Genomic DNA, 24,957 nt, shown 5'->3' with positions numbered 1-24,957 from the left:
GTATCCATGGGTTCTGCGTCTGTGGATTCAACCAACTGTGGACTGAAAATATTTGAAAAAATATTCCAGTAAGTACAAAAAAGCAAAATGAATTTGCCACATTGGCAACTATTTACATATTTACATTGTATTCACAACTATTTACATCACATTTACATTGTACTGGATGTTATAAGTAATCTAAAGACGATTTAAAGTATACAGGAGGATGTGCATAGGTTATATGCAAATACTATAGCATTTTATATAAGGGACTTGAGAATCTATAGATTTTGGTATCCACAGGGGTCCTGGAACCAATGCCCTGGGGATACTGAGGGATATATATCAAACTATCACTTTGAACACCTTAAGTACATACAATTTTTATTTGTCAATTATACTGCCATAAAGTTGGAAAAAATAAAATATATGCTTGTTTTGAAAGTGAAAAATGGGATCATAGATAGCTGGGATCTATAGCCATTTTATATAGCTACAGAAGCAAAAAGTGATCAGAGCAATAAATACTTCAGAATGTCTTAAATTTGTCTTAATTATATGTCAGAAAAGTAAAGCAAAACATTGACTAATTGTTCCTATTATCTGCTTGTTCCTCATAGAACATATTGAGAGAAATTCAGAATTAAAAACTTGTAGTTGGCTAGCTCGCAAATCAATGGGTCAGAAATATGGGGGAAAAGGCAGTTGTTCTTTCTGGAAATGGGGTAGGCCAGTGGTTCTCTACCGTGGTCTCATTACTTATTGGTTTGCACAATCAGTTGGTCTCATACTTATTGGTTTGCCCAATCATCAGTTGTTGGAGGCAACGTTAAAAGTTCACATCAGGGGCTTCCCTGGTGGCGCAGTGGTTGAGAATCTGCCTGCCAATGCAGGGGACACGGGTTTGAGCCCTGGTCTGGGAAGATCCCACATGCCGCAGAGCAACTGGGCCCGTGAGCCACAATTACTGAGCCTGCGCGTCTGGAGCCTGTGCTCCGCAACAAGAGAGGCCGCAATAGTGAAAGGCCCACACACCGCAATGAAGAGTGGCCCCCACTTGCCACAACTAGAGAAAGCCCTCGCACAGAAACGAAGACCCAACACAGCCATAAAAAAAAAAAAATTAAAAAAAAATAGTTCACATCAAAGCCTCTGTCAAACATTTTTTTCAAAAATCTATTTTCTTCTGTTTCTATAAAACATTAGGGGGAAGTATATTCCAAAAGCAGTTAAGAAAATGCTTCAACTAGATGTCACCACAGGCCATTAAATTCTGCCTTGAGGAAACAGTGAAAAGAGCCTGTACATTATTCTTACATTATTCTCCTCAGAACTTTAGTCAAGTCCTGCTCAGCTGCAAGCTGAGGGCAACCCCCTGCTGTTCATTCCTAGAGTTAAGTGAGTCACACAAGTTCAAGGGTCCACGATGCATCACACACCATCAGGCATGAAACCGTGTGGAATCTTGCTTTGGAATCTTGGATTGACTGTATTGTGGCTCTCAAAAGAGTTAAGGTACAGTCTTATCCTGAGAGAGAAGCCATGCCTAATTTTGGAAAGTCTGATATCAATTCCATTTGATGGAATGGAAACATCTACCAAATTATACTGTGAAATTTTCAAAATCAATGAAACAGGTTACTCATTTAAAAAATTTTAATATGATTTGGTCACAGCCCATAACCACAGCTACATCCATGGCATTTTACATATATGCTTTTATTTCAAGTAATAGTTAACTCATTATATTTTATTAAAAAACATTTTCTTTTATAATTTTATTTGGCCATGCCACGGGGCATGAGGGATCTTAGTTCCCCAACCAGGGATCGAACCTGTGTCCCCTGCATTGGGAGCATGGAGTCTTAACCACTGGACCACCAGGGAAGCCCCTCATTATATTTTAAAATAATATTATTATTTTCAGGGTTATAAACCATACTGTGCCTCAAAGTATGTGAGTTCCTGTTGAGATTAATGTGACCAAGTCATTTTATTTATTTTGCTTTTCAACTAGCAAATGTTTTTTGCTTAAATGCTTAGTTTATAAAGGTGATTTGAAAACAGTACTATCTCTGTTTTCCAAGAAAGCATTTAGGAAGGTCTAAACAGTACAATATAGAGGATGAACATCTTCTACTATAGCTCACTCTACATACTCTTGTTTTGAGTGTGTTAATGAAAGAACTAATGATATCAAGATTATTGAATGAATGAATAATTGCAGATACTTGGTATTGTGGACAGAACCTGTGAACATGATGGAGTATCCCCGTGGGAGAATCATCATGAGAATATCTGTATTCATTTTCTATTGCTGCATAAAAAATTACCACAAACTTGGTGGCTTATAGCAACTTATTTATTATCTCACAATTCTGCATGTCAGAAGTCCAGGCACAGAAGTCCATGTTTGCTACTGAGGGCCTTGCAAGGCCGAAATTTAGGTGTCAGCGGGGGCTATGGTATCATCTGAAGTTTGGAGCACTCTTTTAAGCTAATTTAGGTTGTTGGAAGAATTCAGTTTCTTGAGGTTGTACAACGAAGGTTCCAATATTTTCTTGCTGGCTGGTAGCTGGAAGGTAGCTTTCATCTCCTAAAGGCCACCCATAGATCTTAGCCAATGTGGCCTTCCTACAACATGGTAGCTTACTTCAAGGCCCACAGGAGAATCTCTCGGACTTCTTGTAAGCTCTTCTAAGCTCACCTTATTAGGTCCAGCCCCCAAAGCAGCATCTCCTTATTGACAGTCAAAGTCAGCTGATGAGGGACGATAACTGCATCTGCAAAATGCTTTCAAATTTGCCATATAACATAATCTAACAACGGCCATATCATCATGGGAGTATCATCGGGGCATAATTGGCTTATGGTGAATGATTGCTTAAAATAGCACACTGTGAACATGACCCTATAAACAAATGACTGTAATAGGATTTTACAATCATTTATGTAAACATTAAATTTTATATCACTTTACAAGTTACAAAGTGCCTGTACATATTCTGTATCATTTGATTTTCATGACTACCTGTCAGAGAGGCACAGTAGATAATTAGTCCAACGTTACAGGTGAAAAAACCAAGGTTCAAAGCAGCTAAGAGGTTGCCCAAAGCTTTACAGAAAATTAGTAGTGGAGTCGGGCTTCAGCCCAGGGTCTTTCCACCCTATAGTTCAGTCCTCTTTTTTGCTAATTCTGAGTTTTCATACTGTGTTTGGTAAGGTTCCAAGGAGATCTCAGGGATTACGGTAAGACCTCAGAGTGAAAGTAGGGCTAAGTGTTGCTACGGCGGCTCTACTTTTGTTTGTTCTATATATTGGGGGTTCTACACAAGCTTTAATAACCACTGCATGCTGCTTTGTAAAAGGTAAAGAAGAATGTTTACAAAAAAATCTTAGTTTAAAAAATGATTTAGATAGCTGTATATAAAAAGCCAAGAGTCTATTCCAGTAAAGTTTTAAGAAGCTGTCATTTCTTGCAGCAGTTGTTGAACCTGTTATAAAGAAAGAAAGATAGAAAAAACAAAAAGAACCACATTAAATAGTTGGTTTGAAATGTACACTTAGGAAAAAATGACAAACCCCACCTCCTTCACTTTTTAAATATATGTAATAAAAATACCTTCTTAATGTTTGGTCTTTTATTTTTCTTTTCATGCAGACATTGACTGGCAACAGAGTACATAGTTTCAATGGAAGAGGAATCAATGTCATTCATTTTCGTATCAATATAATCTTCAATTGTCTTTTCTTCATCTTCAATTTCTTCTTTAATATCCAGCTTTAAGACAAATGTTAAAACTTTAAGAGCATCAAATAAAAGGGAAACAAATCAGATAAATTTATAAATATATTTATAAATAAATATAAATTATATTTATATTATAATTAATTTATATTATCAATTATATTATAAAAGAATACATTTAAATTATTTAATCTATATCATAATAACATTTACTTTTAGTTTACTATCTACCGTTGCAACCTTATTAAGAATTGAAGACATCTAGGAGAAGCTCTATTTATTTACTTACTTACTTACTTATGCACACATATATACCTCCCTCCTAGAAACTTTCAGCCATTTGCCTATTGGTTTTTGTATTTATGTGACTGAGCTAATTGCTCTCATGTACTCAGCAGTATTTACTGGCAGCCAGCACAAGGAGGTCTGCTTCTTTGCTGTGCTTCTGATGATGCAATTCCAGCTTCTGAATGCAGACCCCCTCCCTGCACAGGCACACTTCTCTACGTGTACTCACACTGTTGAATCAAAGAGAAAGAGGGAGGAGGAGAAAGGGGGCAGGGCCACGATGAAAAGATAATCAATAGGGAGAGAGGTGGAGGACTAGGATGGTGTAGTGGGTTGAGCGGTGGCCCCCCAAAAGATATGTCCAAGTCCTAATCCCCAGAACCTGTGAATGTGACTGTATTTGGAGAAAAGGTCTTTGCAGATGTAATTAAGCTAAGCATTTTGAGATGAGATCATCCTGGATTACCCAGGTGGGCCCTAAATCCAATGGCAATCATCTGTTTAAGAGACAGAAAGAAGAAAAAAAAAAGACACAAAGGAGAAGACGATGTGGTCACAGAGGCAGAAACTGGAGGGATGTGCGTACAAGTCAAGGAATGTCAACAGCCACTGGAAGCTGGAAGAGGCAAGGGAAGACTCTACCCTAGAGTCTCCAGAGGGAATGGAGCCCTGACAAAATTTTTATTTCAGACTTCTGGCTTCCAGAACTATGAGAGAAGAAATTTGTCATTTAAAACCCTATTTTGTGGTAATTTTTTCCTCCTATATATTTTTTTTTTTAAATGAGATTTTCTCCTATGATCTGACTGACTATGTTTGTCTCTGAGTGCAAGCTACAGCATTTAAACCTTAATGCATACAGTTTTGGACAATATCCACATCTGGTGTTTTTTTTTTGAAATTCACGTTCTTTTATTTATTTATTTATTTATTTATTTATTTATTTATTTATGACTGTGTTGGGTCTTCGTTTCTGTGCGAGGGCTTTCTCTAGTTGCGGTGAGTGGGGACCACTCTTCATCGCGGTGCGCGGGCCTCTCACCATCGCGGCCTCTCTTGTTATGGGGCACAGGCTCCAGACGCGCAGGCTCAGTAATTGTGGCTCACGGGCCCAGTTGCTCCGTGGCATGTGGGATCTTCCCAGACCAGGGCTCGAACCCGTGTCCCCTGCATTGGCAGGCAGATTCTCAACCACTGCGCCACCAGGGAAGCCCCTCCTCCTATATTTTTAATCTACACACTTTCTCTGTATAATCCGATCAACACACAAAGCTTTGGCATGCCTGTACACGAACAGCTCAAAAATTGTAACTCCAGCCCAGGCTTCTTTCCTGACCTCCAAGAACCAATGGGACAGAGGATTTTATTTCTTTGATAAGACAAAATTTCACTATGTGCTACTGTAAAATATTATGAAATATTACGAAAATATTAACTTTTCACAATTATGTTTTATAAATATATTTTAATGTGAAATATTATATAGCATGTAATATTCATTACTACATATCCAGGAACCCATGGAAAGCTTTATAATATATAGTTTTATAAGGGACACTTGTAGCAATATTGTAATATAGAGATATTATACTTATGGTTTTTCTTAAAAGTATGGCACCAAGCCTTTGAGCAAATATATTATACCTTCTGACTTTCTAATCCTCATTCTAGGGAAATAATCTGGTATACACATGTTGTCTGAATTTGTCACACTGGTTTGTTCCATTAGAACACATAAATTAGAATAAAGTCAGTGCAGTTATTTAACTAATTTTAAGAAAAACTTATATATAGTAGTAGGTATTTCTGTAAGTCTTTAATTTTATTAGAACACTCTCCAAGTTCTTAAAATTTAATATATAGGAAAAAAAAAAGGCATGGCATAATTTTCCTATAGTTTTAGCATTCAGTTAGTCTATTTATATAATTGTCAATGAATGCCTAATATAACACACAGGTAAAGTTTTCTATGATAACTTTATTAAAAAAATACTCCATAGAGTATCCATAGAAATGGATAGAGAATTTTATTAGCAATTCTATTCTGATATAAATTGCAAAGGAAGCAAATGTTGCTTTTCCTCTCTGCTGTTAGTAATCACCATGAAAGTAACAAAATAAAAATATACTGGAGGAGACCTCAGAAATCAAATAGCTCTATTGTGATTTTAGACACAAAGAAACTAGAACAGAATATATAAGTGTCTTTTCCAAGCTTCACAAATATTTCATGGCAGAGCTGAGATTAGAAATATTTGATGCTCTTTCCATATGCCACTATGTAATTGCCAACAGAAAGACTGCCAATAGAAAATGACATTTCTAGATGCCAAATTTACCCACAGAAATTTAGATTCTAAATGCAAAGAGAAAAGGACTGGAAAAAATGAAATCTTTCAATTACCAATAACTGAGGTTCACGGTGTTCATCCACAGCTGGAAGTCCAGTTATTATTTCTAGTAAAACCTAAGAAGAAAGTAAAATCCATTAATACGACTCAAGACAACATATAGAAACTAGAAGGAACATGGCTCTTGATTATGAAATCTGATGAACCATTTCCACACACTGCATTATGCCCTTTAGGCATGAAAGTGGAAAGAACATGAGCTGTGGTCATTTCTCACCACTCTTTCTTCCCGGACACCCGGATCCCACCCAAACCCACAAGCAGTTCTTTTCTACTGGCAACTTACTAAACAATCAGCACCCCCTCAACATGTGTTCTGGACACTGCTTTTCCTGTCTTGCAGAGGATTTTTCACAAGAATAATTTTCTCTGGTTCTTAGGAGAATATTATTTTCTAAACCTCAGGCATATCCTAGAACCCTGTGCCTTAACTTCACAGTACTATGAAGATAAATATCCATAAATGAAACACATATGAATAAATAAGATAAAGAAGCACCCAATTTCTCCAACCACTCCCACCCACTCCTCATACCATCATAAAAGTTATTAGGAACAGACTGGTAGATCAGAAAATGCCAAAGCATATTTTCTTCAAAAAATATTTCATTTTTAAAACATGACATTAAAGTGCATACTGTATGACACAATTTGTTTTATGCATTAATTCAAGTTTCATACTAATTCATGTGGCAAAAAATTATTTCTTGCAGTAATTTCAGGAATCAATTTAAAAGTTTTACAAATTCAGAGTAGTTTTTATAACTTTCTCATTTAACTAGAGGTTAAAGTGAACAATTTTAATCTTTACGTAAGAGAGCTAAGCAACATAGGTGTATTCAAAATATTCTATTTCAATTTCACAGGTACAGCCAGAATGATTATTGTTACTAATTATATATATAATATATTATTTTATATGTGTGTGTGTGTGTGTGTATATATATATACATATATGTATATATATATATGTATATGTATATGTATATATATATATATATATATATATATATGAAACTTACCACACCAAAGCTGTAGATGTCAGATTTGGCTGTTATTTCTCCTCGCAAAGCTTCTGGTGCCATATAAGCTGTTGTTCCCACAATTCTGCTTGTCAGGACTGTTTGGGCAAACTTCTCAGAAGCCCGTGCAAGCCCAAAGTCAGATATTTTGGCTGTAAAGTCTTCATCTAGTAAGATATTTGCACTGAAAAAAAGTTTTTCTTTTCAAGCAAATCAAATAGTTCCATAGGTAGGTGTATGAATGTTTGTATTTATACAGTATCCCATTTTATAATATACATCATAAAAGCCTGAAATTTGTGTAAATAAATGAGAATTTCAGATTAAAGCTAAAGAGAAATAAAACTGTCTTCTTTTCTTTATTGTTTCTTGAGGGAAAATCTGAGGAGAATAAAAGTGAAATAAAACTGTTGATATTAGTGAGAGATATTTTTATTCACAAATAATTTATTACAAGGTAACTTCCCTCGAAGTGTCCTAAAGCACCCTTCTTAATTCCTTCCCTAAAATATTCCAATTCATTTAAAAAATTTTCAACCAAAGTATCTTAATTATTTATTTCATTTCTTGGGGGGTATTTGAAATCTTTTGAAGAGGAAAGAATGGCTAAAAGATCTTCATTCATTCATTTTATGCATGTGCTCCTACACTCATACTTTCATTCAACAAAACTTTATTGAGGACCCCCAATGTTTTATAGTATTTAAGCTCAGGGCTGGGCATAGGGGCTATCTTCGAATCTTGTCTGTAACAAAGGTATAGGAATAATTTTTTAAAAATCCAGTAAGTGTTCATAATGGTGATATTAGGCACAAAATGCTGAGAGAACAACCATGTGTCTGGAAGAACTGCAGAAAATTCCAAGGAGAAGTTGAAAAGTGTGCGTAGTCTTGAAGGATTGTTAGAAGTTGAGGTTAAATGAAGGAAAGAAAGGCATCTCAGGCAAATGGAGCAACATGAACACAGTGATGAAAACATAAAAACAGATGATCAATTTGAAGAAACTGGTGTCAGTGGAACATGAGGAGAATTTGAACTTTATCCTGTGAGCAGCAGGATATCAGCTAATGGTTTTATAGAAGGGAACTGATGTTATCAGACTTGATTTTTAGGACCACAACCTGTCAGTATAGTAGTGCATAGATGAGAACTGGTACAGACTGGTTAAAGGATGACCAGGAAAGTTTGTAATAAAGCAAACAAGAGACAGAGTGTAAATAAAGGCTGGGGAGAAAAGGGAGGTGCAAATTTTGAGGCACACTCAATAGAACTTTGTAATTTGTATGATATGGGGAATGAGAAAGTCTTTAGCTTGGGAGACAGGATGAATACTGACTTCATTTGATTAGGAAAGAAATACAGAAGGAAGAACTTGGGTTGGAAGAGGAATGAGTTTGATTTCTGACATGTTGACTTAGGGGCTGCTGTGGGACAGCTCAGTGGGGTGATTTGGTCTGTAAACACTGAAAATATAGGACTGGAGGCTAATGATACAGATTTGAGAGTTGCCCACATAGAGGTAGAAGTTAAAGTCAATATATCACTCAGCAAGAATATGTAGGATGAACCAAAGAGACGATGAGGTAAGAACACACCAACTGGAATACACCAATGTGTAAGGGATGGGAGATGGTGTCTCTTCTCTTATCTAAGGCCAGTCCCTCTACTTGGACTCCTTTCTACATTCTCAGGAAGCTTATTCTATAAATTATCTCATTTCTCTCTTCTGTTCTATCACCTCCTTCTTCCCGTAGACATAAAAACATGCTTTAGTCTCTGCCATCTTAAAAAAATGCTTCCTGAATGACACATTGATTTCCAGTTATCCCTCTTCATGGGCTAAACGTCTTATCAGACTGTCTATACTCACCTCTCAGTTCTCTCGCTCCCACTCTCTGCTCAACTACAACCTGAATTCTGACCCAATTTCTACATGGAAGTAGGTGTCCATAAAGTCGCTAATGACCTTCATGGCACTAATCAAGTTGCTAATGACCTTCATGGCACTAATCAAATGCCTCATTAAAAAATTTTTTTAAAAAATGCCGTATTTTTCAGTCCTCATCCTGACCTCTAAAAAAGCAACTGACATTTTTGACTAGTCCTTCTTGGGAAACTCTCTTTCCTTGTTCTCAGGGATACCACACTCTCCTGGTTTTCAGTGTACTTGTAATACTTTCTTAGATTCCTTTTTAGATTCATTCTCTTCTACTTGGCCATTAAGTCTTGAAGTTCCTCAGGACTAAATCTTGGGAACTTCTCCTAATCTAGTTCTTTCTTAAAGTGAAGACAACCATATGATAGCTCTTCAATTAACACCTATATGCAAGTAATACACAAATTGATATCTTCAGCTCAGACTTCTTTCAGCTCCAACATGTACATCACACTGATTAACATCTCTACTCACTTCTGTATCTTAAAGGAACCTCTAACCACAACATGCACAAAAGAGAACTCACATTTTCCACCCCCAACCTTGTCCTCTTTCAGTGCTTTCTCTGTAAGTGAATCATGTCACAATCATTTCAGAATGCAATTCTGGAAGCCATAAATCGTGGTGTCACTCCTGATATGTCACTCTCCCTGACACCCCTGCAGCCAAGAATCAGCAAGTCTTGCCATCTTAAGCTCTCAAATCTGTTCATGTCTCTTCATATGAACTGCTACCACCAAGCCTTCTATGATAGGCTCCAAGCTACCCCTCCTTACAAACTGTTCTCTACACTCAAGTCAAAGTGATCTTCTCAAAACTTAAATATGGTGCCACATTCCTACTTACAGTTTTTCAATGGCATCTGATTACACCTGTGATAAAATTAATGTCCTTATTTTGGTCTATTAGGTCCTACAGGGCTTAGCTCTCTGCCTACTTCCATAATTTTATCTTACATCAATCACCCCTTGAATTACCGCATTTCAGTCATTTATTTCACTTCCTGTAATTCATCATGCTCCCACGTTCCCTTTCAACACTGGTCTCACATATGTGGTTCCTTCTTCCTAGAATGCTCTTTCCCCATTTTCTATGGCTGCCCTCAAATTGTGCCTACTTATTTCCTGTTCATTCTTTGGATCTCAGCTTAAATATCATTTCCTCAGGGAACTCTTCTTTATACTAATACTATAGACTATATACTAAAGTTGTTATTATTTTGTGATTATTTGATTGCTGTCAGATGCTACAAATGCTACTTTTGCTAACTATACCATCTACGGTACCTATCATGTCATAAGTGTTCAACTAATATTTGTTAACTAAATAAATACATAACAAGAAAGATAAATGAAATGCACCCATGGAGGATAAAAGTGATTCAGAAAAGAGCAGTGATTCAGAAAATAAGAAGGAAAATAATCTTGACATGGCAAAAATGGTCAAGAAGAACAGAAAAACATACTATTCTTTTAAAAAAGGTAAATTAGGATGAATACTGGAAATAGGTCACTGAGTTTGAAATAAGGCAGATTACAGACATCCTTAGTGAGGAGAGCTTTCATGGAGTGCTCCAGGTTAAGATGTGCATGTGAATAGTGAATAGAAAGAGTGATAGAAAATTATTCTTTAAGAGAGTTTTCCTAAACCTTTGTAAAGGTAGCATTTACCTTTTAATATCTCTATGAATATGATGGTTTTCATGTAAATAACTGAGGCCATTAGCTGCACCCTGAGCAATCTTGCATCTTATGCACCAAGAGAGTGGTGGAGTATCATCCTTATGAAGTAAGAAACAAACCAATTAAAAAAAAAGAGGAGGATAAAAAAAAAATCTATGCAAATACATAATAAGATTTTTTCTAAGCAGCTACTGACAATTATATTACATTGCTAAGAATTTACAAATATCACTTTTTAAGTTGTTAAAAAATAATCTCTAAATAAGATCAAATGGGGATTAGTATTTCTTATTTAACAATAAAAATATATAAGAGCATCTTCAAAGTCTAGCCTTGACTGATATTTTTACAGTTTAGATTATCACCTGCTAGGCAATTCCAGTTGTTTACATAACAACTGTATAGTTTTCACAGACCCAGAAAAATATTAAGATTAATACAGTTTAAATGATCCTGTCACAAAGTAAATATTAGTATTCCAACACAGAAACATAAAGCCTAACAATGTGATGAACAAACATCTTACCAAGCAAGACAGTCTGTCTAGCAATGAACCATTGGGCATGTAAACATACACTAAGCAGAGGTCATCTCCATCACTTGAGAAACCAAGTAGTTCTACTAAGTTTTCATGTTGACACCTGTGACAAATAATTTTCCACTCAAAATTATTATGATACATACATATATTTAGCTGTAGGTTATAAGTTATTTAATTTAGAGCTTTAAAAGAAAAAAAGAGCAAGAAATAATTATATGCTATATATCACTGTAATATGATACATATGTTTCTAACATCTTTATATATGTTTATTATAACTGCTTATAATTTTCTGCAAACAGTTCTCCTTTCAGTCAATATTAATCAACATTAGAAGCAAAACTGCTTTTGATTTTATAGCAAAAGCTCAATAATTCAGATCATTGGTACTTGTAATAGTTTGGTTAAGAACTAGGCTGATGTTTACCTTTGTTTTGTATAATTTTCAATGATAGCACAAACAAGATTTCAATAAGTGTGTTGAAACTTGTATGACAATCCTACAATCCTTGTATGACTCCTCCCAGAGTCTGCCATTAGCCCCACCAAAGAGCTCCGTAGGCTCCAGTGCTGGGTTGCTGCAGGCCAAACAACCAACAGGGAGGGAATCCAGCCCCACACATCAGCAGACAAGCGGATTAAAGTTTTACTGAGCTCTACCCACCACCAGTCCCTCCCATCAGGAAGCTTGCACAAGCCTCTTAGAGAGCTTCATCCACCAGAGGGCAGACAGCAGAAGCAAGAAGAACTATAATTCTGAAGCCTGTGGAAGGAAAACCACATTCACAGAAAGATAGACAAAATCAAAAGGCAGAGGACTTTGTACCAGATGAAGGAACAAGATAAAACCCCAGAAAAACAACTAAATGAAGTGAAGATAGGCAACCTTCCAGAAAAAAAATTCAGAATAATGATACTGAAGATGATCCAGGACCTTGGAAAAAGAATGGAGGCAAATTCGATAAGATGCAAGAAATGTTTAACAAAAACCTAAAAGAATTAAAGAACAAACACCTAGAAGAATTAAAGAACAAACAAACAGAGATGAACAATACAATAACTGAAATGAAAACTACACTTGAAGGAATCAATAGTAGAATAACTGAGGCAGAAGAATGGGTAAGTGACCTGGAAGACAGAATGGTGGAATTCACTGCCGCAGAACAAAGTAAAGAAAAAAGAATGAAAAGAAATGAAGACAGCCTAATAGACCTTTGGGACAACATTAAATGCAACAACTTTCGCATTATACGGGCCCCAGAAGGAGAAGAGAGAGAGGGAAAGGACCCGAGAAAATATTTGAAGAGATTATAGTTGAAAACTTCCCTAACATGGGAAAGGAAATAGCCACCCAAGTCCAGGAAGGGCAGAGAGTCCCAGGCAGGATAAACCCAAGGAGAAACACGCCAAGACACATAGCAATCAAATTGACAAAAAGTAAAGACAAAGACAAATTATTGAAAGCAACAAGGGAAAAGTGACAAATAACATACAAGGGAACTCCCATAAGGTTAACAGCTGACTTCTCAGCAGAAACTCTACAAGCCAGAAGGGAGTAGCACGACATACTGAAAGTGATGAAAGGGAAGAATCTACAACCAAGATTACTCCAGCTGGCAAGGACCTCATTCAGTTTCGACGGAGAAATCAAAAGCTTTACAGACAAGCAAAAGCTAAGAGAATTCAGCACCACCAAACCAGCTCTACAACAAATGCTAAAGGAACTTCTCTAAGTGGGAAACACAAGAGAAGAAAAGGGCCTACAAAAACAAACCATAACAATTACAAAAATGGTAATAGGAACATACATATCGATAATTACCTTAAACGTGAATGGATTAAATGCCCCAACCAAAAGACACAGGCTCGCTGAATAGATACAAAAACAAGACCCATATATATGCTGTCTACAAGAGACCCTCTTCAGACCTAGGGACACATACAGACTGAAAGTGAGGGGATGGAAGAAGATATTCCATGCAAATGGAAATCAAAAGAAAGCTGGTGTAGCAATACTCATATCAGATAAAATAGACTTTAAAATAAAGAATGTTACAAGAGTCAAGGAAGGACACCACATAATGATCAAGGGATCAATCCAAGAAGAAGATATAACAATTATAAGTATATATGCATCCCACATAGGAGCACCTCAATACATAAGGCAATTGCTAACAGCTATAAAAGAGGAAATCGACAGTAACACAATAATAATGGAGGACTTTAACACCTCACATACACCAATGGACAGATCAACCAGACAGAAAATTAATAAGGAAACACAAGCTTTAAATGACACAATAGACCAGATAGATTTACTTGACATTTATAGGGCATTCCATCCAAAAACAGCAGAATACACTTTCTTCTCAAGTGCACATGGAATATTCTCCAAAATAGATCACATCTTGGGTCACAAATCAAGCCTTAGTAAATTTAAGAAAATTGAAATCATATCAAGCATCTTTTCCGACCACAATGTTATTAGATTAGAAATCAATTACAGGGAAAAAAATGTAAAAAACACAAACACATGGAGGCTAAACAATACGTTACTAAATAACCAAGAGATCACTGAAGAAATCAAAGAGGAAATCAAAAAATACCTAGAGACAAATGACAATGAAAACACGACGATCCAAAACCTATGGGATGCAGCAAAAGCAGTTCTAAGAGGGAAGTTTATAGCAATACAAGCCTACCTCAAGAAACAAGAAAAATCTCAAATAAACAGTCTAACCTTACACCTAAAGGAACTAGAGAAAGAAGAACAAACAAAACTCAAAGTTAGTAAAAGGAAAGAAATCATAAAGATCAGAGCAGAAATCAATGAAATAGAAACAAAGAAAACAATAGCAAAGATCAATAAAACTAAAAGCTGGTTCTTTGAGAAGATAAACAAAATTGATAAACCTTTAGGCAGACTCATCAAGAAAAAGAGGGAGAGGACTCAAATCAATAAAATTAGAAATGAAAAAGGAGAAGTTGCAAAGGACACCACAGAAATACAAAGCATCATAAGAGACTACTACAAGCAACTCTATGCCAATAAAATGGACAACCTGGAAGAAATGGACAAATTCTTAGAAATGTATAACCTTCCAAGACTGAATCAGGAGGAAACAGAAAATATGAACAGACCAATCACAAGTAATGAAATTGAAACTGTAATTAAAAGTCTTCCAACAAACAAAAGTCCAGGACCAGATGGCTTCACAGGTGAATGCTATCAAACATTTAAAGAAGAGCTAACACCCATCCTTCTCAAACTCTTCCAAAAAATTGCAGAGGAAGGAACACTCCCAAACTCATTCTATGAGGCCACCATCACCCTGATACCAAAACCAGACAAAGATACTACAAAAAAAGAAAATTACAGACCGGTATCACTGATGAATATAGATGCAAAAATCCTCAACAAAATATCAGCAAACAGAATCCAACAACACATTAAAAGGATCATACACCATGATCAAGTGGGATTTATCCCAGGGATGAAAGGATTCTTCAATATATGTAAATCAATCAATGTGATACACCATATTAACAAATAGAAGAAGAAAAACCATATGATCTCTCAATAGATGCAGAAAAAGCTTCTGAAAAAATTCAACACCCATTTATGATAAAAACTCTCCAGAAAGTGGGCATAGAGGGAAACTACCTCAACATAATAAAGACCGTATATGACAAACCCACAGCGAACATCATTCTCAATGGTGAAAAACTGAAAGCATTTCCTCTAAGATCAGGAACAAGACAAGGACGTCTATTCTCGCCACTATTATTCAACATAGTTTTGGAAGTCCTAGCCATGGCAATCAGAGAAGAAAAAGAAATAAATGGAATACAAATTGGAAAAGAAGAAGTAAAATTGTCACTGTTTGCAGATGACATGATACTATACAGAGAGAATCCTAAAGATGCCACCAGAAAACTACTAGAGCTAATCAATGAATTTGGTAAAGTTGCAGGATACAAAATTAATGCACAGTAATCTCTTGCTTTCCTATACACTAACAACAAAAGATCAGAAAAAGAAATTAAGGAAACACTCCCAGTTACCATTGCAACAAAAAGAATAAAATAACTAGGAATAAACCTACCTAGGGAGACAAAACACCTGTATGCAGAAAACTATAAGACACTGATGACAGAAATCAAAGATGACACAAACAGATGGAGAGATAGACCATGTTCTTGGATTGGAAGAATCAATATTGTGAAGATGACTATACTACCCAAAGCAATCTACAGATTCAATGCAATCCCTATCAAATTACCAATGGCATTTTCTACGGAGCTAGAACAAATCATCTTAAAATTTGTATGGAGACACAAAAGACCCCGAATAGCCAAAGCAGTCTTGAGGCAAAAAAATGGAGCTGGAGGAATCAGACTCCCTGACTTCAGACTATACTACAAAGCTACAGTAATCAAGACAATATGGTACTGGCACAAAAACAGAAACATAGATCAATGGAACAAGATAGAAAGCCCAGAGGTTAACCCATGCACCTATGGTCAACTAATCTATGACAAAGGAGGCAAAGACAATGGAGAAAAGACAGTCTCTTCAATAAGTGGTGCTGGGAAAACTGGACAGCTACATGTAAAAGAATGAAATTAGAATACTCCCTAACACCATACACAAAAATAAACTCAAAATGGATTAGAGACCTAAATGTAAGACCGGACACTATAAAACTCTTAGAGGAAAACATAGGAAGAACACTCTAACATAAATCACAGCAAGATCTTTTTTGACCCACCTCCTAGAGTAATGGAAATTAAAACAAAAATAAACAAATGGGACCTAATGAAACTTAAAATCTTTTGCAAAGCAAAGGAAACTACAAACAAGACGAAAAGACAACCCTCAGAGTGGGAGAAAATATTTGCAAATGAATCAACCGACAAAGGATCAATCTCCAAAATATATAAACAGCTCATGCAGCTCAATATTAAAAAAACAAACAACCTAATCCAAAAATGGGCAGAAGACCTAAAGAGACATTTCTCCATAGAAGACATACAGATGGCCAAGAAGCACATGAAAAGCTGCTCAACATCACTAATTATTAGAGAAATTCAAATCAAAACTACAATGAGGTATCACCTCACACCAGTTAGAATGGGCATCATTAGAAAATCTACAAACAACAAATGCTGGAGAGGGTGTGGAGAAAAGGGAACCCTCTTGCACTGTTGGTGGGAATGTAAATTGATACAGCCACTATGGAGAACAGTATAGAGGTTCCTTAAAAAACTAAAAATATAATTACCATATGACATAGCAATCCCACTACTGGGCATATACCCAGAGAAAACCATAATTCAAAAAGAAATATGCACCCCAGTGTTCACTGCAGATCTGTTTACAATAGCCAGGTCATGGAAGCAACCTAAATGCCCATTGACAGATGAATGGATAAAGAAGATGTGGTACATATATACAATGGAATATTACTCAGCCATAAAAAGGAATGAAATTGGGTCATTTGTTGAGACCTGGATGGATCTAGAGACTGTCATACAGAGTGAAGTAAGTCAGAAAGAGAAAAACAAGTATCGTATATTAACGCATATATGTGGAACCTAGAAAAATGGTACAGATGAACCGGTTTGCAGGGCAGAAATAGAGACACAGATGTAGAGAACAAATGTATGGACACCAAGGTGGGGAAAGTGGAGGGGGGTGGGTAGTGGTGGTGGGATGAATTGGGAGATTCGGATTGACATATATAATTAATATGCATAAAATAGATAACTAATAAGAACCTACTGTATAAAAAAATAAATAAAATAAAATTCAAAAAAAAAGTATGAATATACAGGTAAGAAACTTGGCCAAGGTCATTCTGCTAGCAAGGTCCAGAGATTGGTACTTATCAAAAAATAGCAGTAATATTTAATGGTGGTGAGGTAGCAGTGAAGTCTGAAATTATAATAAATTGGTGGTAGAAGTATAAATTATCATAACTTATCTACAAAGCCATTTGGACAAATACTTAGAAAGTCTTTAAAAAGTTCATGCATTCGTAACCAGTAATTCTTCTTCTAGGACTGTCTCCAGATGAAATAAGCCACTTTGCATTTAAAGATTTATGTACAAAGAGATTTAAAGGAGCTTTAATATGTAATACTGAAAATTAGAAACAAACCTAAAAGGGTAATGGTTAAATAAAATATAATCCTTATGTATGCTAGAATGTTATACAATAATTTTAAATGTTTTAAAATTATTTTTAATGACATGGGAAAAATGCTACACACTCATCATGAAGCAAGTACATCAAAATACTAGCAGTGGTTATCTCTGAGTGATATATTTAAGAGATGACTTTTATTATTTAAAAATATTTTCCTGATTATCTATTTTGAACAAGTTACTTTTAGGAGGGGTTACGGGTACGAAGAACAAATCCTGAACAGAAGGCTTTTTAGTTTTTTCAGTGTGCATTATTTTTACTGTGAATGAATTAATTCCAGTCTATTCTTTCTTGAAGTTAAGCAACTAGAATTGGTGATTTACAGCAATGGGTCTAATGAGAATAAACTGGTAAATCCCATGAAGGATTTAGATCAAAAGCTCAAGTTCTGGAGTCAGACAGATCCGGATTTGAAATCCACGTATTTATTGTTTATGTGGCCTTGGGCAAAGTTTTTAATGTTTCTAAATCTCAGTGGAAAAAAAATGTGTGGGTGTGGGGGGTGTTATAACAATTGTTGGTTAATACATTGCAGTTTCTGGTCTATTGTACATACTCAAGTATCAATCACTATAATTATTGAATAAATTTCCTAATTTATTTCTCCTTCTCTTCCTGATAATGTCCAACAATTTTCAAACATACTGAGTCAATGCCTTCTAAACATTCTTACATATAACACTTCCCTGGCTTATGGTGTTAACTTATATCAAAGGGACTATTTGTCATATATATATATATTTACACATATATGTATTTACACATATATGCACATACATATTATATCGACAATTTATCTCTCATGGACTTTGGGAGCAGAAAACACAATAACGGAAGTTAGTTGAAATTCCATGTAATTTTCCCACGATTTAGAATAACGACTGCTGTTTAATCTACACACATACAAAAGAGTATATGTAGTCACAGAATTGTAGAGTCAAAGTTCTTTCAAGTTCTCTAAACTATTTTAATTTACATTATTTGAAAATATCACTAGTTCATGGCACACTCTGGGTAAGAAACAGGTCCCTTACTCCTTGTCCTGCTTTTTTCCACAGTACCACTCTGCCAGATTAACTTACTTTGCCATTACTTTTATTTCTTGATCAAACTGCTGTTTCAGTTCTTCAGTACTAATGTCAACCATCTGAAAAAATAAAATAATATACAGTATAATACCATACAATAACCCCAAGTCTCCTAAAGCTAAAAGGGGCACACGAGATCATCTGGCTGATTCTGCTTTCTTTAAAATAGTAAGGCATCATTCTCCCCATTTTATAGGACAACTGAGAACTAGAAATATTAGTAATTTGCTCAAGGTCTCATGGCTGGTGAGTGGAAGGAAGAAAACCTTATAAACCATGTAACTACATAAACCTCACTGAGTCATTATGGGAACAAAATTAAATAATATGAGACTTTACTGCATAAACATTCTGGAAAAAAAATTCAATGTAATAGAAATCATAAGCAAATTTGAAGGGAAAAAGAAAAACAAGACCTGCAAAAGTATTTGCAACATATATGACAAAGGGTGACTATCTTTATTGTATAAATATGTATTGTATTGGTATTTTTAGAATATAATAATAGATTTAAAATATAACAAATCGATAAGTAAATGGTAAACACTCTAATAGAAATGGGAACAAAGGACATAGATAAGAATTAGAAAAATTTTCTCTGATTGTATATTTTCTAAACTTTATTTTTAAATGAGAAAAGTAATACAAGGAAGCTACTTTTATAAAACTTTTTAGAATCTTACCGTTTTAATATTGATCATGCATGAAGCACTGTGTAGAGTTCAGCTTCTCTATTTTGTGAATCTCCCCAAATTATATGTATCATTGTATGTATGTGTATATAACTACATTTTTTATAGGGACAGAGTCCATAACTTTCAACAAATTTTTAAATGTTAAGAACTGCCAGCTTAGAATGATGTTTATTTAAAGAAAATACACACTGAAATCATATGCTTCCTAAAGATTAATTTAAAATTTATTATATAACACACTAGGAAGCAACTCTTCCTCTAATTCTTTGTCTTCCTGAAAATATAACTTACTGCTGCAAGCTTCTTCACTGCTACAGTCCTGTTGTTCACATAGCCTTTATACACAACTCCAAATCCTCCCTCTCCCATCTTGTTACCACCAACAGAAATGGGTCGTTCATCAAAGTTATTTGTGACATCCTTCAACTCATAAAATGAAAAACTGTGAAAACCTATAATGTCAATAGAATAAGAAAAAAAGGGCTTCAGTAAAAAAGAAACTGGTTTTAATAACTTCAGTATTTTTTCAATTTGGATATTTCATACATATGCAAATATTTACAATTTTGTATTAGGTACAGTGGAAGAGAGTAAAACCATTTTTAAAATACAAATTTTAAGGTTTATCTTGAGAACTGTTTGGTGGTCCTCCACTTAAAACTCTAGTCAGTTATTTTCTTTATAAAATGACCCTTTTAAGTTATGTAAATATTTACTTTTTTTTTTTCATAGCTTCTGTGGTTGTTCATATGTCCTATTACCTCTACTCACTTATAACACTGACTAATACAATGAAGATGGTGCTTAATAAATCAGGGGAAAAAAACAACCACAAAAGAGCTATTGCCAGAGTGCACAAACAAAAGGAGAGATTGATTTTAAAGCAGTGATGGTCTTAATAACAAACCCACTAGTGGAAAGCACTGCAAATGTTACTTACGTGTATCACTAACTTCTAAACTTCTATTTTCTGGACATGAGGAGTCAGGTGGCATATAGTTTTGTTCAGTATTCTCATCAGATATCACAGATGTCCTGTCTTTGCCATAGAGGGGCATATGTTTCTGCTGAACTGTTACAGGGACTTTAGAAGGCAGTGTATTAACAGTTTTGGGAACAGCATCTAACAAATGAAATAAGATACAAGCTGTCATTCCATTAGAAAAAGTGTTTGTGAAAAAGTTAAATTAGGAACTTGGTTCACTTAACATCATTCCAGTTTCTACACGTTAGCCCCACATTTTCACAGCACTACACAAGAAGCTACCTAGTAAGAATTTGTAAATTTTGATAAGGATGGGTAAGGCAGTGTTTCCAAAAAGTGGTTCATAAGCCACCTGCAACAGAAGCACTGAAGTACTTGTTTAAAAACTTAGACCTTGAACCTAATTCAAGAATTCTGATAATGAGGTCTAGAGTAGAGCCTGGAACGCTACATGTTTAACAAGAACTCCAGGCGATTCTTATGCCCTCTGAAGGGTGAGTACCACTGGTGTAAATGGCATCAAAGGGAAAAAAAGTAGCTTATGAGGAAGGCAACTAGACACCAGCCCACTGGAACACAATGTAAGGAATTCACGATCACAGAGTCCCATCAGGGTGGAAGTTGAGGGTGAAAAAAAGTAAGAGTTTTTTCTCATCGTTGTAAACTTCTTATTGGCACAAAACCACCTGACTTTAATGGTGGGATCAGACTCAATCCTGAAGCCTCCATTTCCTTAGCAGCAAGTCTGCAGTGTCTGGGGTGCTTGCTAAAGAGTTGGGGAGAGTTGAAAGAATGAAAAGGAGTCTTAAATGTAAGGCTCATCTACTATGAGAAGAAAGTAAGAGTCAGAAGAAATGTTCCTATTTCTGCTACTTGTCTTTCCACCCTAATTATTGATACCCTAGACATGCTCAGTTTACCTGGTAGCAAAAGACTTGCAGGGGCAAAAAACTCATTTTGGACCAAAAGATCCACGAGATCACCAACTGTGCAATTTGTGGTGCCCCAGTCAAACAGTAATTCACAAGTGGGACTTTTTCCAGTTTGAAGTAATGCTTCAAATCTCCTTAAAGTAAGTAAAAGAGAAACAAGATTAGTATGTAAACAGAGTTAACATGTAAATAGGAATTATTCCCCCCAGCCCACCTTGTCTAGCCCCGAACACTTCCTACAATACAGCAAGAGAATCAGCAAGAATTACAGAGAACAGGAAAGATAGGCAGAAGGAAAAAAGATGCTGAAGGTGATGGTAAGTTGACAGACACTGTGTACTTACAGTGGGCTACAGGATGCACACACATGAACCCATTTAACTCTCGAAAACACTATGAATATCATACTAAGTTACCAAAGAGGAAGCGTGAGAGGTAAAGTAAGCAGCCTACAGCCACACTGTCAATAAACTGCATACAAACTGAGATTCAAATTCAGATCTCACTTGACAGAAGGGTATACTCTCAACCTACTAAGCTATATTACTTCCTTACATGACATACTCACTCTGTTAGCCACATGATTTTTAATAAACCAGACTGCTTAAAGAAATAGAATATACTCAAACTTGCAGAATTATCCCAAGTTAAGAAATAGTTTTATTTCTATAGTTAAGAAATATAGTTCTTAACTATATTTCAGTTAAATTGAGGGAAAAACACAGAGCAGTTTTTCATTCAAAATTTCTTTAATAACTAGTTTTGAAAGTAACATCTAAAAACTTGAACAACTTGGCTTTTCCCCAAATTTTTTTATTTCAAAAAATTTCAAACCTACAGAAAAGTTGAAAGAATAATACCATGAACAGCCATCTGTTCTTCATCTAGATTCACCAAATGACCAATGGATAACATTTTGCCATGTTTGTGCTCTCACCCTCTCCATCTCTGTGTCTGTGTGCTCACTTTACAGAGTGTAGGTCAGATGCCTTGTAGAATTCACACAGTCTAGATCTGTCTGACTACTCTCTCACGATTAAATTCAGGTGAAAACCTGTTGGTAAGAACACTCCATAGATGACAATGTGTCCTTTGCACTGCATCACATCCGGAGGCACATAATTGCAGTTTGTGCCATTATTGACGACACCAGTTTGATTACTTGGTTAAGGAGGTGTACTTCAGATTTTTTCTCTATAAAACTACCTTTCCCCTTTGCAATTCATAAATAACCTGTGGATAATACTTTGAAATCGTGTGCGTATCTTGTTCACCAGCACCCTTTCGCCTTGTGATTTTAGCACTCGCTGATGAGCCCTCGGTAATCAATTACTCACGGGTAGTTGTAAATTGGTAACTTTTTAGTTCTATCATTCTTTCAATAATTATTTGCTGCCATTATTCTGTAAAGAAGAGTCTTTTCTCCTCACTACCACTCCCTCGACTATGCTCTCAAAGTTTTAAATAGTTAATATCAACAAACTGTCTATAAAAATGGTTTTCAAGGTTTAAACTTAAGCTTCTTCCAAGTAATTTAAGATGCTCATCCTTCATATGAGAAAACGTTTCCTGAAAGGACTAGTATGGGAACTAAGGCTTCAGGGGTTTTTCAGGTTAATGCTGAAAATCACAAATAAATTTCTTTTCCCCTTGCTTCCAAAGACAGATTTTGACATAGGTTTGGGCTGAAATAACTGACAAAAATAAAATGTGTACTTATATATTACACTTAATCAAGCAGAGACAAATAGATGGAAATTATCTGAAGATAGTGTTGAAAAATCCTGGCTAAGAACTAAGAAGTCTATTCATAGATGTGTACATGTACAAGCAACTTTAAAATGTCACATTTGAAGAATTCCTAAAATATACTGTTAAAGTGAATTAGAGACTCACACACTTTTAGGCTCCAGAATTTTACTAGAGATTCTTAAAATATTCTTATGTTACTTCAATCTGGAAATGACAGGTATGAGGCAGAGTGTACTGGGCTCGGCTTGCCAAACAGAAATTTAGAGTAAAAGTTGGAATCTTGATTTTAACCTCAAAAACTTATTTGCAATATCACAATATTGACGTAGCTGATATACTCGAGAATGAAGCAAAAATTGCAAAAAAAAAAAGGGTGTGTGTGATTTATTACCATTATCTCCCCTAGAGAGAGGTTTATTTTCTGAACTGCAGCAGTAGACAGTATTTGTACCTATTAATCATTCTAGATTGTGATGTAAGAATTTAAAAAGAATTTTACATGTTACCTTATGTGAAACTGATTGTATCTATCATCACCAGATGGTTTTTTAATAGCAACTGCTAACTTCTTCCATCCTTCTTGAGGATCAATAAAATCTGAAAGCTTTCTAATTAGTCCAAGATTGAGGCAGCGCACATATGTTGATGCTGTTATGGGCTTGTTCATCTTTTATTCCTAAAATACGGAAAATTCTCATTAAAATTTTACAGTAGCTTTAGCGATGACATCTGTAAGCTTATACATCACACTTTGCTCTAACTTATGAAATGTTGGGAACTCATTACACCATAATAAAGGAACACTCCAAAGCCAGGTAGTTGCTATTTTCGTCTTTCTCCATCTCTAAATATCAATAAATAAATTACAGGATTATTTTTTTTCTGGCACTAACATTTTCCAAGTGAAATTTACACAAGGGAGCAAAAAGTTTACTTTTTCAGAAAAATTCATGTAAACATATTCAGGAATCAAATCTATTACGAAAAAAGTTTTCAATTTAAAATATTTTTCTCAGTCCGTATTTATTTACTATTAAACATTTATACAACACTCTTTGGTGGAAGTAAAAAATGTCTTGAAATAATTTGCACAGCATTCAAAGATATGGTCTATCCACTGACTTTTATTTATTTATTTATTTATTTATTTATGGCTGTGTTGGGCCTTCGTTTCTGTGCGAGGGCTTTCTCTAGTTGTGGTAAGCGGGGGACACTCTTCATCGCGGAGCGCGGGCCTCTCACTGTCACGGCCTCTCTTGTTGCGGAGCACAGGCTCCAGACGCGCAGGCTCAGTAGCTGTGGCTCACGGGCCTAGTTGCTCCGCGGCATGCGGGATCCTCCCAGACCAGGGCTCGAACCCGTGTCCCCTGCATTGGCAGGCAGATTCTCAACCACTGCGCCAGCAGGGAAGCCCCTATCCACTGACTTTTTACATAACATGTTCTTCCTTGGTGCAGCCACAATTTCTGAGTCCATCAGATCTGCCTGATCACAGTTCATTCCCTACTGAGGCAAACCCTGTGGTTTACCACCTAACTACTCTCTAGACAGAACTTTTATTTCCTCAGTCCCCCTTTTCTTCTGCTACTCCAGCCTGGAGAGCTGTAGCCGGGGATAAATCTCACAGTTTTACTTGTACACCAGCGCTGCTGAATACAGCTGTGGAGAACTAGGTAACTGAGC

At 35.7% G+C, this 24,957-nt stretch overlaps 1 protein-coding gene across 5 annotated transcripts in view; it reads right to left on the bottom strand.

The window, feature by feature from the left end:
• Nucleotides 1-2,326: 2,326 nt before the first annotated feature.
• The window catches only part of IRAK4 (interleukin 1 receptor associated kinase 4), a 29,105-nt gene continuing 6,474 nt past the window's right edge, over nt 2,327-24,957 (bottom strand). For 3 of the 5 annotated variants that reach the window (XM_036867382.1, XM_036867383.1, XM_036867384.1), the window contains 11 exons: nt 23,781-23,950; nt 21,511-21,656; nt 20,546-20,728; nt 19,897-20,057; nt 18,905-18,969; nt 11,596-11,710; nt 11,058-11,167; nt 7,452-7,635; nt 6,423-6,485; nt 3,605-3,763; nt 2,327-3,476 (listed from right to left, as the gene is read on the bottom strand). In XM_036867382.1, the coding sequence (XP_036723277.1) occupies nt 3,441-3,476; nt 3,605-3,763; nt 6,423-6,485; nt 7,452-7,635; nt 11,058-11,167; nt 11,596-11,710; nt 18,905-18,969; nt 19,897-20,057; nt 20,546-20,728; nt 21,511-21,656; nt 23,781-23,941 (1,383 nt within the window). In that variant the 5' untranslated portion in view covers nt 23,942-23,950 and the 3' untranslated portion in view covers nt 2,327-3,440. The remainder of the gene's footprint in view (nt 3,477-3,604; nt 3,764-6,422; nt 6,486-7,451; nt 7,636-11,057; nt 11,168-11,595; nt 11,711-18,904; nt 18,970-19,896; nt 20,058-20,545; nt 20,729-21,510; nt 21,657-23,780; nt 23,951-24,957) is intronic. The other 2 variants (XM_036867386.1, XM_036867385.1) reach the window with 2 other exon arrangements.

The sequence above is a fragment of the Balaenoptera musculus genome, chromosome 10 (genome assembly GCF_009873245.2).
Source record: "Balaenoptera musculus isolate JJ_BM4_2016_0621 chromosome 10, mBalMus1.pri.v3, whole genome shotgun sequence".
Lineage (NCBI taxonomy): Eukaryota > Metazoa > Chordata > Mammalia > Artiodactyla > Balaenopteridae > Balaenoptera > Balaenoptera musculus.
The sequence above is the reverse complement of the archived record's forward strand: the minus strand, read 5'-3'. Positions and strand labels throughout refer to the sequence as shown.